The sequence below is a fragment of the Nannobrachium achirus genome (genome assembly GCF_963921795.1).
Source record: "Nannobrachium achirus genome assembly, chromosome: 14".
Lineage (NCBI taxonomy): Eukaryota > Metazoa > Chordata > Actinopteri > Myctophiformes > Myctophidae > Nannobrachium > Nannobrachium achirus.
The window spans coordinates 35,252,875-35,265,611 of record NC_137821.1 but is presented as its reverse complement, the minus strand read 5'-3'; the positions used below and the strand labels follow the sequence as shown (position 1 = coordinate 35,265,611).

The 12,737-nt window shown below is 43.1% G+C and overlaps 1 protein-coding gene across 1 annotated transcript; it reads left to right on the top strand.

Moving 5' to 3' along the window:
• Positions 1-230: 230 nt before the first annotated feature.
• Positions 231-11,083, top strand: naa40 (N-alpha-acetyltransferase 40, NatD catalytic subunit; the record flags this gene model as incomplete). The annotated part of the gene is made up of 8 exons (XM_080741850.1): positions 231-423; positions 3,088-3,183; positions 7,437-7,489; positions 7,663-7,758; positions 8,321-8,479; positions 9,147-9,230; positions 10,041-10,118; positions 10,927-11,083. The coding sequence occupies exons 1-8, from the start codon at positions 418-420 to the stop codon at positions 11,081-11,083; spliced, it is 729 nt and encodes a 242-aa protein (XP_080597976.1). The 5' UTR covers positions 231-417.
• Between the last annotated feature and the right edge of the window lie 1,654 nt (positions 11,084-12,737).

Sequence of the window (12,737 nt, the reverse complement as noted above, 5' to 3'; positions counted from 1 at the left end):
TGGACGCCACGGACTAGAGAGAGAGAGAGAGAGAAAGAAAGGAAGAGAGACAAGAGAGCGAGAAAAGAAAGGGGAGAGAGAGTGAGGTAGAGTGAGGGAGGAAATAAAGAGAGGGAGAGAGAGAGAGAGCAGGGTTAAGGGACCTCTTTAATTTCACCCCCTCTCATGCTCTTGGCGCCAATCCGGGGCGAAAAGAAAAATAAGACTAATTTGGTGCACATTGATGGTGTAATAATCGGGTTTAATCCGCGATAAATCAGCCATCGATCCGTGCTAACCTACACCTAGCCTCGTTAGCACACGACCCAGTGCCATCATACATAGAACTATAACTGAAAAAGCCACAGACTATAATAGACAGACAGTCCCAACAACAACAATAGAGCCATCAGGTGTATAATCTACAAGGTGCTCGACATGGGGGTGAGTGTGAGTTATTGTTATGGTTATATTATGTGTGTGTAATGTCTGTGTCTGTATGTGTCCTGGCTGGTTAACCCTGGTCGGCGGACTGGATGGATGTGAACAAAGAGCGTGCGTGCGTGCGGATGGACCCCGATCTGGTGGTGATGGAGAGAGAGAGACTGGAGGGAGAGGGAGAGCGGGGGAGAGAAAGAAAAAAGGAGGAAGCAATGAGAGGTGGATGGATGGTTGGCAGACCACCACCACCAGGCTGTTAGCTTAGCCCTTTAGCCCCGGTTAGCCTACATCCATCACCATTGCGTCCTGCTGGGTTTAGTCCTAAACGCATCTCCCACTCTCGATCCCACTGTGTGATTCTTTTTATCAAGACCCGCGTCCATGTGTTTTGTGCGCGATCGATTGCTGCTGTGCTGTTTATGTGACATTGTTAGCTTGTTAGCTATAGCCTCAAGTCTCTCTCTCTCCAGGAATCCATCTTTATGATGGGTGCTTTGCATTTCTATCGGTGCTGCTGAACATTTTTGTTTTCATGGCCACATTGGCCAGCCAGACATTAAACCCATGTGTCTTACAGGCGATCAACTGCCCCTGTAGTAGATCAATGTCCCCTTTAAATAACATGGGATTATTAAAGCTAAGTTTGCGAAAGCATTGTGGCTTTTCTTTTTTACCAGACTTGAGTTTGATCCCTTCACTTTCACTCCAGATAAACCAGTCCACGTGTTGTTTGAAGTCTGTTCCTTGCTTAGTTGTGCATGGTACATTATGAAACCGAATTAATTCTCTGCATTTCAGTGCATTCCTTCTGCTAACTGTTGCCCTTGCTGTTTGTTCTGGACTGTCAGTTAATAAATTCACTTAACTAATAAATAATGACCTGGTGTTGGTCCACTGCAGCCCCAAACATTCCCATCCCTTGGTGCAGTGTAACCATGTCAATGTACTTTCTTTTACACAGTTTCTTTCTATTGGACGTGAACTGTCCATAGTATAGTCTTAAGTCCAGTGATTCTGATTATAATATTGCATAAAAATCAGTTGAATAGTTTTAGCCTATATCTAATGGCTATTTGAAAATACCCTAAAAGAAAACACTAGAACGAATATGTTTGAGATATTGTAACAACTTAAATCTTGTATGGGGGTCCCTGGTACACAATATTTTCCGATGGGGGTCTGCAGCCAAATACTTGCTAATTTAGGGGTCCTTGATAAGAAAAGGTGAGAACCAACCACTGCATTTGTCTAATTAGATAAAGCTTCTACATCGGTAGGGGGTTAATTTGATGGCATTTTAAACTTAACAAAGGCTTATAATAATCATCATATGCATTACTTTACTTTACCATCCAGCTATTTTTGGTGGTCAAATAACAGGTGTCAACCAAGTTAAACGTTTCAGAAATCCAAGACAAAAAAGAAAGGTATTTTATTTGTAGCAATTACTTTTTTATCAGAATTGGTTTTGTGGTTTGAAAGTTTGCCAAAACATGTTCTGCTAACTCGACAGCTGTCCTAGTATTTCACATACTGAACCAAATAAAAACAAATGGATCTTGACAACTTATAAACCTACTTGTTGACAGGAGTTCCCCCCCGGTGTCTGTACTTGATCCCCTCCTTTTCCCTCTACACTAAATGTCTTTGCCGAAATGGCCATTAGCCAAACTACAAGCTCATTGTGAGCTTGTAGATCTGCTATTTGTTCCCCCCCCCCCAGAATAGGGACAGGTCAAGCTAGAGTTGTGGTTAATTGCATCATCACAGTAGTCTAAACTACTGCTTCTGGATTTCCTTGAGCTTTGTTGCCAAATGTTCTGTGGTTCGGTGGTTTCTGTGCAAGGCCTGTGTGAACAGTTTGCAACAAACTGACCAAGACGGCCACCTTCTGCTGTAAAGCGCGTGGATCAAATTAGTATCGATCTAGTTAGCCATATTGTTCAGCCATATTTTGATCACAAAATTGCCAACCCAACCCAAGCAGCTTGGCTTGCTCACCTGCTGTCAAAACAATGATGGCATTAAGAGAATACTCAAATGAAAATATGATCCTTGAAAGTACTACATTTATCATAATAGAGAAGAAAAAGTTAAATAACAGAAGAGAAAGATTGTTCTTTTGTCTTTACTAGTTGGCTTCTCGATTTGGGTGACTGACTTTGGGTGCCCGGCAAAGCATTGGGGAAAACGCATGCAAATCCATTAGAAATGCAGCCAAGCACAGAACTTGTTTCTTTGGTTTACATTGAGAGGTGCCAACATGGCCTTCCTCAAAATCTGTGTAGCTGTACCTGAATGGTTTGTGGACAACTAACCGTCTGCTCTCTAGTGTACTACTAATCAACAGCGATTATCTCACATCTGTCCTGTCTCCCCGCCTGTCTTTCTCTCCTCACTCCACACTCCATCACTCCTCCTCATCACCATCTTTCTATCTAACACCTGCCACCTCCCCTTGTCCTTAAACCACCCACCCATTCCTCTCTCCCCACCACCCCACATTTCTCTGTTTCTCATTCCATTCTCATCCCGCTCTCTGCGCCTGCATTTGAACCCCTGACACCTCTCTTTTACTTTCTCTCTCTGTTCACAATTCCTCTAACTTGGCACCCTATCTTCCACTCCTCTCCTCCTCCTCCACTATCTCTCCTTCCGTTCATCCAGAGGAAGTCTAACAGAGCCAAGGAGAAGAAGGCCAAGCGCCAGGAGGAGAGGGCAGTTATGGATGCCGTCTGTGCCAAGGTGGATGCAGCCAATAAGGTGAGAGGCCTGCCCTCCGTGGGATTAACCAATGAGATTAGGGAAAACCGTTTTAAAGTCCTGTTTAAACCTGTTAGGGTTCATTTGGTTCATTTGGTTTATATTGATGTATTACCTGCTTATTGTAAATCGCTTTGGATTAAAAGCGTCTACTAAATGCCTAAACTGTAAACTGTATTTGTAAACTGTCGGAGTTACAGACTTGTATGGGTCACTTTAGACCCCCTTAAGGAACCCACAGAGTCCCTGGAATCAACTTTGAGAACCACTGGCTTAAAGAATTTCCATGGTTAGATGCTGAGTTTTTTTTTTTTTTTTTTTCCTGAAGCGATGGGCATTTTGCAGGGAAATATCTTTAAGAGTAAAATAAAAATCACACACCTGACACCCCAGACTGCAGCATTTCAGGTGGACAGCAGGACCACAGCTGTTGGAAAGTCATAGTTTGTATGTTGACAGAGTTAGTCAGATTTGTCAAAGGACCCAGTAAAACAATGCCAACCTCTGAGAATCAAAAATATACTGGCCTGCAGTTCCGCCTCTTATGTTGAAAAAGATTTGGGTGTCAGAACCTCAGACACATTGGAGCTGATCAATTATCCCCCCCCCCTTCCCCCCCCAGCTTAGTAAACAGCTGTGCCTCAACTTGCCCACTTTGAGTTTCTCACTTGCAGGTCAAAGTCAACAACACTTGTGGGGTGTTAATTGTGTGATATTGTTTATGGATCTTCGTATCTTACTAACGGCATCCACCACACTGTCCCATCCACTAACTGTCCACAGGCAGTTGAGAGGCGCCGTTTCATATATTGTGACCGTTTCCTTACCTACTTGTAGATGAACTCGCTGTTGTCATATGAAGGAGGAGTAAATCTCCCCCGTGCTGCAGGGAGTGCAGAGCCAGCGTGTAATGGTCTGTCTCATTGTGGCCAGTGCTACTGCTCCACACACAGACGTGTGTGCACGCAGTCACGCACACACGCTTCCCCTCTCTCTCTCTTCCTTAGATGTGATTAACCCATTTAGGCCTAGAATTATTGAATGCTTTAACCAGTAAAAAATAGCAGATATACAAGCTCACAGCGCGGCACCGAGTGCCGCGCTGCGAGCTTGTAGATCTGCTATTTTTGAAAAAGTCGTGAAAATGCGTTTAAATCTTTGAATATATGTATTTTCAAAGCGAACGTTTGTAACTCAAATTTTGCTTCTGGGTGGTCCCTGGAACTAAATATTTTGAGATGTGGGTCCGTGGCCAAATACATATCATTTTGGGGGTCCTTCACAGGAAAAGGTTTGAGAACCACTGACATAATAGTCTCTCAGGAACAGACTAACTGAGCTCCAGTTAAGTGAAAAGGACCTTTTCTTCGACGATGGCTGGCCAGATTGCTGACATAGAAACATAGGTTTTTCAAAAAAGCTTAAAGGAGTAGTTCACCACTTTTCAACCTGTCTTCATATAATAGGTCCTCACTAATGTTGATGATAAAATATCACAATTTTTTTCTACTCAGTCCAAGTCTCCTAGGAGAGCTGTGGGAAGTTCAGAATCCATCGTCTTGTGACATCATCATTTAAAAAAATAAAATAAATTAATCAATATTTTTGAAAGAAAAAAAGATTTGTATTATCGCGAGAACAATGGCTTCCACTTTAAAATTGTAACTTTTCAGGAATAGAAAGCCTGCAGTTTCTATAAGCTGGATTGGCAATCGATGATGTCACAAGACTATGGGTTTCTGACCTGCCCACAGCCCTCCTCTGAAAAAAAAAAAAGAAAAAAGCTATTTTTGAGTGAGGACCAATTATATGAACATAGGTTGAAAAGTGGTGGAGTTCCCCTTTAAGAAGGATTCAAAAGACACTTATAGAATCAGGTCAAAATTCTAATTTTCGCGATTTTTCAAAAATAGCAGATCTACAAGCTCGCAGCGCTGTGAGCTTGTATATCTGCTATTTTTCAATAGTTAAAGCATAAAATAATGATACACAAAATGTGTGCCCGTTCTAAATGGGTTAATAATAATCCAGCAGATATCTTTTTTGTGTGTCAGTACCAGGAATTATAGACCTGTCTCATATCATGTAAATATGAGATGGATATACTAATATTTACTCCTTCTAATAATAATTAATCATCCAAAGATCTATTTGTTTGTTCTGCCATCTCTCCATTTGTTTACGGTCTGCTGTCATGCTGGTCTGTCTCTGCCCGTCTAGACTGTCTCTGTAATGTCACCCTCCCATTTATTGATGAGACGGGGGTGCTGTGTTGATGCCAAATGCCTTTGCAATTTTGTGGGTTTCTTTGCTGAGACATTGGCAGTTCACCCAGGCTAGCCAACCGTTTGCTGGATCCAAAACCAGACATTGTCCTTTAATCATACTTAGGATTGAATGGACAATATTTGTTCTTGAATAAAGATGGAAATAATGGGACAATGACGTCACAAACATCGGAAGTGTGCATAAGCCTTATATATATAATTTAATTGGCCACAATGGCACACTTCTGTGTTTCAAGTGCTCTGTGAGTGCTTGGGGCTATCTAAAATAGATAACGATTGTGTGTGACATCACTCACTGACTAATCCTTGGTATGTTTTGGGTTCATTGACTGCTAGCATAAAGATGTCAGTCAGCTCTTTTATTTAGAGCAGGCCATGGCTAGCTGGTCAAAAGATGGTTTACCTTGCACTGACTCGAGTTAACGTTAAGGTTTCCCAGGAGGAGTGGAGTGGTTATGGAATTCTGTAACAGCTTAAATACTAAGTTGTTATGGAAATTAGATTAGCACGTCTCTTGGGTAATGCAGGCTGCAGCCTTGTTTGCACTGCTAAAAGTGGCACAACATTTAGCCTACCCCTCATTGAACTGCACACAGACATACTAATAGACTTCTCTATGCATGTTCTCTAATGACATGTCATGTCATTTTGTAGCCACTATTTATCATTTACATCGTATTGTATGTTGATCCATGTTGATGACATGACTTTAGAGATACTGTGTACCGCCAAAATCTGTAGGAGCAGTGTCCAAAAATGTGTTTGACAAAAATCGGCCTGATGGTGGCGCTAGAAGAGGGGCATGTGAGAAATCAGGGCTGGAGGTTGTGATTTGTCATCCAAGGGGTGTGTGTGCAAAGTTTGGCATCGATAGGGCCAATTGTGTCGGAGATAAGAGTAGGGGCAAAAGTGTGACGTGAAGGACACAGTCGGACAGACCAAAATTAATTGCTATATCGGTTCTTTGTGCACTCTAATTTCGAAATACAGAGTGAAATTCTATACAACATAATCTACCACTCTCATCCTGGAAAAAATAGACGATACATTTTTGCCATGAATATAGATTTAAAAAAAAAGTCTGGTAATGATTGTTTATTTCCCACACACTGCTCCCTACCCAAAACACAAACTCATCCTCTTTAAGCTGCTGGAAGGCCATAAAGTGAGCACAGTGAAAACGCCAGAATAAATCCCAAGAATTAATTGAGTTTTTTTTTTAAATCTGTTTCGCTAGCCGTTCTCCTCCATCCTGTCTCCTTTCTTGCTACCCCCTCAACATAAACTCGCCAACAGGGCAGGAATGCAAACAATTCTCTCCCGACATTTTCTTGTTGCCAACAGACATGGTGTGTCAGTCGGGCCATTGTTTAGAACGCACAAAACGATGCCTTCAGTCCACGTTGTTAGCTGGAAGAGATGGTTATTGTTAATCGTAGAGACTGGAGATTAGGTAGGTTCAGGGCCATTATAAATATTCCCAGGCCCCGGGAAAAGACCACTTTATGGTCCGTGATGATGGTGAATGACGGTAGCTGTCTTAATGGATCATTCTTTATGGGGCATGGAATCAGGGGACATGCAGCAGTGCTCGTAGATATGCCTCTTTATGGCTAAACAGGTTAAAGAGGACAGGACAGAGATTTATTTGACCAGGTTATTAATATTCTCAGAATATTCACATTTCACATATTTAATATTCTTATATATTTTTTAATTTAATCCGTTGAAATGAGAAAAGTTTATTTTACTCTATTGTCCAATGCCAGAAATGGTACAATTACTACTCTACTTTTCAACCTACTACTTAAACCCTATGTACCTCGTTGGATTCCCCAGGGGTCTCTACTTGTCCATATCCTTTTCTCCTCTTCACCAAATAGCTTTGCCTATTTTCTACTATTATGACATGCCCAGAATAGGGAAGACAAATGTTGATTGCATTTTTATCCTCTCTTCTCACAGCTTGATGACCCATTGGCTGCTTTCCCAGTCTTTAAAAAATATGACAGAAACGGGTATGTATTGTAATCTAATATAGCATCAGATGCATAAGGTTCATATACAATTTTCTGTACATAATTTCTCTGTATTAATTGGGGTGTAATTAAAACTAACCTACCTACCGTACAATCACATACAGTTGGCTTGTGTGTATGTAACTGACCTCAGCTCCTTGTCCTGTGTCCAGACTCAACTTGCAGATAGAATGTAAGAAGGTTTCCACCCTCAACCCGCTGTCTGTCGAATGGGCTTATGAACTCACAAGATCTAACATGCAGACACTGTAAGTATTTTGGTCTACTCTGCTGTAGTAGAGGTTCAGTCAGGGCTGAATGGTTGAATAGGACTTAGGGTTGCAAATAACGATTCATTTCATATTTGATTATTCTGCGCTATAAATTTAAACCATAAAATGGTGGTAAAATAAGGTATTAAAAATAGAAAACTACATTCACAAGTTAACTGAACCAAAGCCAGCATCTGTGATTATCCCTGATTAAACACATTCTAACATGATAAGAATATAGATGCTATTGTTCAAGTTCCTATCACACAAACATTTGGCAGCCCTCCTATAGTAACTCCATGGACCCCCTAGGGGTCCCGGACCCCCTGCTGAAGACGCATGGGCTATATTTTAACTGCTCCCGCTGCTGTCTGGCAAACCCCCACAGGGAGTTGGCATTGGGAGTTGGCATTGACTTAGTTTTGAGTCTCTCCACAACAATATTATCCCGAATCCCATATTCAGGGCACCTGCTGTCGGTTCAACATCTTTGATGGTAAAATGTCCCATCTGGGCTTGCGTCCAAAGTGAGAGCTGTGCTCCCCATGCCGCCATGCAGGTACGAGCAGAGCGAGTGGGGCTGGAAGGAGAGGGAGAAGAGGGACGAGATGAAAGACGAGAGGGCGTGGTACCTCCTGGCTCGCGACGCAGACTCCGCCCCTGTCGCCTTCTCTCACTTCCGATTCGACGTGGAGTGTGGCGAGGAGGTACTATACTGGTAAGACGTACTGTAAGGCTTCTCTTTTCTAAGGCTGTCATATCGTTGATAGTGGACGTGACGCATTGTGAGCTTGTAGATCTGCTATTTTTAAACGTTTGAACATATATAACATTTTTCAACATTATGACGATTATCCCAAAATAATTTGGATTATGTCCAGTAATCGCAATTAGTCGATTATTGCGACCGTCAGGTCGCATTTACTATCAAAACCTCCACCGGCTGTCCGTCCGCCAGTCAGTCACACGTCACACGTCACACTTTTTCCCTGCTCATATCTCCGCAACCGTTGCCCCGATCCATGCCAAATTAAGCGCACACACTCCTTGCCTGCCAAACCACAAACTCCACCCCTCAATTCTCACATGGCCCTCTTCTAGCATCACCATGAGGCCGATTCTTTCAAACACATTTTTGGACACTGCTCCTACAGATTTTGCCCTAAAATCACACACATCGCTACACAGTGTCTACACTCATCTCATCAACATGGATCTGTCCCAAATAGCGCCACCATCAGGCCGATTTTACAGATTTCCTACACATTTTGGCCTAAATCACGCTGCGACCTGGCGGTCGCTTATCTCCCGATTAGGGAGTCTTACTGGTGTAATAATCGTGACAGCCCTAACCACGTCTATAATGTGATGTCTTCCATGTGCAGTTATGAGGTGCAGCTGGAGAGCAGAGTGAGGAGGAAAGGCCTGGGGAAATTCCTCATTCAGATATTACAGCTCATCGCTAACAGGTAAACCAACATGTGATTGAAATTGAGTCGAAGGCAATCTACAGCAAGACGGTGTTTCTCAAACATGTTCATGTCAACGTTTTGAAATCATGTTGTGCCAGGGACCCCCATAAGAGAAGATTTGCGTAGTTTTAACCCATTTAGGCCTAGAATTATGAATGCTTTAACCAGTGAAAAATAGCAGATATTCAAGCTCACAGCGCGGCACCGAGTGCCGCGCTGCGAGCTTGTAGATCTGCTATTTTTGAAAAAGTTGTGAAAATGTGTGCAAATCTTTGAATATATGTATTTTCAAAGTCAACGTTTGTAACTCAAATGTTACTTCTGGGTGGTCCCTGGAACTAAATATTTTGAGATATATGTAAAATAATGATACACAATATAGTGTACACGTACTGAATGGGTTAAAATGTTTCACAACGATTCCGATCATTTACAACATGGTGTGGTATCAGACCTGAGGAGAACAGCTAATAGTATCTGTGTTGAAGTGCTGCCTCGAGTTGTATAGACCCTTTTCCAGAGATCTGCCGTGTTGCTGCGGTGTCGGCGTACAGCTGCACACGCACACACATTATGGAGAAATCGGTCTGTAGCTCCCTGGGAATGATAGAAGTGCAGATATTGTCAGTCTTCCTTATCTGTTGCTTTTGTGCTCTGTGATAAAGTAGTGATTTCTTTCACTATCACTGTATGGTGAAACGGATCTCAAAATAAAACACATAAACATGTAAACAAATGCAGAAGTTATTTATGAAAAATATCTAACAATAAAAGGGCGTTAATTTAATTAACTCTTTCTCACCCCAGCACACAGATGAAGAAAGTGATGTTGACAGTATTCAAACACAACCACGGGGCTTACCAGTTTTTCAGAGATGCTTTACAGTGAGTATATAGCACACACAAACGGAGACACATCTAATGTTATAGGCTCATTCTCTTTATTATTTCATAGTTTTCTATCCACCTGTTTCCGCGAGAATTTACTGTAGCAATATCTGTGGGACACTTCCGGTTAACAGCAGACATACAAGCTCACGTCGCGTCGCAGATGCAACCGTTGTGAGCTTGTAGATCATTCTCGGCGACGCCGGAAACTGCTGCACACCTTCTGCACAATGCACGACGGGACGTGGTAAATTTGTGGATACAGAACAATTTTAATCATTTCACAGCCTTCAATCTTTCCCCTTTATTAAGAATTCCCACATTATTAAGAATATCTTCGCTCACCGTCCTTGGGAATTTCATTGGCGGAGACCAACCTTTTGTTGTCCACTTGCCACAGGGGCTGATGGACTGCAAAGTTCACCAGCCGCCTGTACTTTAATTTAGAATCCAAATGGGGTTGGTAAAATGGAACACCTGTGAATGCTCGCTGTCCCTTCAAAAGTAGACCAACTACTTTTGTGCTTATAAAGCACAAAAAAGTATTTATAGATTATTTTCGCTTGGCCAAAGGAGATGTAGACCATCAGCAGACTAGTCCACACACACACACACACAGTTTTTTTTAATCAGGATGATGATGCCACCCAGATTGTTTTTGGGCCTGTGCAGCTTCATATACTGTATATATATGGTAACTTACTATCGAAAGCTAAAGATTGAACAGGGCGGCTACAATATATATTTTTTTGTTTTAGTTTTTTGATCCTTCTCCTTTGTGTTCATGCCGTGTCTTTCCCTCCAGATTCGAGATCGACGACAGCTCACCCAGCATGTCGGGCTGCTGTGGCGACGACTGCTCTTACGAGATCCTCAGCCGGCGGACCAAACATGGCGAGGCGTTGGCGGCGGCGGCGGCGCACACCCACGGCGGCGGGCACTGCGGGGGCTGCTGCCACTGATTGGCGGCGTCGACCGTGCCCCCTCCCTACCCCCTCCCCACCCACCCACCCACCCACCCAAACGGTTAAAAACCAGCAACTCCCGTGGCCGCCTGTGAAACCTCACACTGCCTGCTATGCATCAGCGTTTCGGAGGAACCTCTGGACAGAGTTTTTGGGGTGTTCAAATCCACCCACACCACATACAGAAGTCTTATCATAGATGGAGGTAACCTCTGTGGTGCGTAGGCGGTATGCAGTGTGAGCTTTCAGACACGGCTCCTGTTTTCCTACGTCCTGGTTGCCCACCCCGCCCCCCCCTCCCCATTCCAGGGATCAGCTGTTACTGGTTCCCAGTCATGTAAAAGCTAATCCACCCACTCCCGACAACTTTCTAGCTCATCTGACCCTGCTCTCATCTCCTTTTGTCATAATGCACTCTATCCTCATTTTGTCACACAGTTTTTCCTAAACCTCCCCCCCTCATGATGGAAATCGAGGCAGGGGGACAGATTCATTCTCACGTTTTGGAGTGTGCGAAACTTGTTTTAATTGAACTTGGGTTTTCGGTTTATGGAACCCCTCCCCCCGGACAAGTTACATGAACCTTATTCTGGGGGGGAAATATTCACAGAAAATGAGTGATCTACAAACTCACAACTCATGCCGCTGTGAGCTTGTAGATTTAATGTAGAGCGAAAAAAGGTGGGGCGGCCTAGTATACAGCCATGGGGGACCCCCCCTCAGCTAAATGTATTAGGTTTTAAGTGGTTAAGAGTTAAGAGTCCCTGCTGTACTGTAGCATACATTTACTACCGTACCGTTGTCCAGGTACAGTACATTGTGAAGCTATACAATGTTAGTGTACGACAGCACAGTGGTCGTTGACAACCACGCGCTTTTTGAACCTCAGCCACCCGTCCTACTACTGTTAACATTGTGAGGGATTCCTGCTTTCTCCTACCTTCCTATCGTGCAGGTGATTTCCATAGTAAAATCCTGAGTCTTTGTTTAACTCTCGGGTGAAAAAGGAACCCACACACTTTCAAGAGTTAACGTGATACTCAGGATTTTACTGTGCATGTTGGCCTCCTCTTGCTTAGGTTTTTAACTTTTAATTTAATCACAAGTTCTTGTTTTATCCTTTTCCACTTTTCCATACGTCATAGTAAAGTGATAGGAGCCATATTGTCTATGTCCTTCTCTGCTGTGAAGTGTGCGTCCAGTTCGTGGAAGCGTCCTCCCCGTATTCCAGTTCAGCAGCGGCAGGCTGTCGGAGCGGGGTTAAAAATCACTGCTACCGCGAAGAGAGAAAATGTGAAATAATGAAAGGCGATTTTTGCAAAAATCTGTACAACTCCTCTTGAAACACAGAAGCGTTATGGTGCCTCCGTTGCGGTCAGATTGGCTTTTAGTGATGCAACCTGCACTTCTTTTGATTCATTTATACTTTGTGTGCTAGCATTGCCTTGCCGAAAATGGTCGATCTACGACCTCAAAACGCGTTGCGCTGCAATGGGTTGTGAGCTTATAGATTTGTTATTTTTGGCACGCGACAACAGCATGCAACCAAGTATTATAAGCAGGCATAACTCGCTGTACAGACATCTTCTTCCTTGCCCATGCCCCCCTCTGTTTTTATTTCCTGCTATCCTCTCATGTTACTTCCATTGGA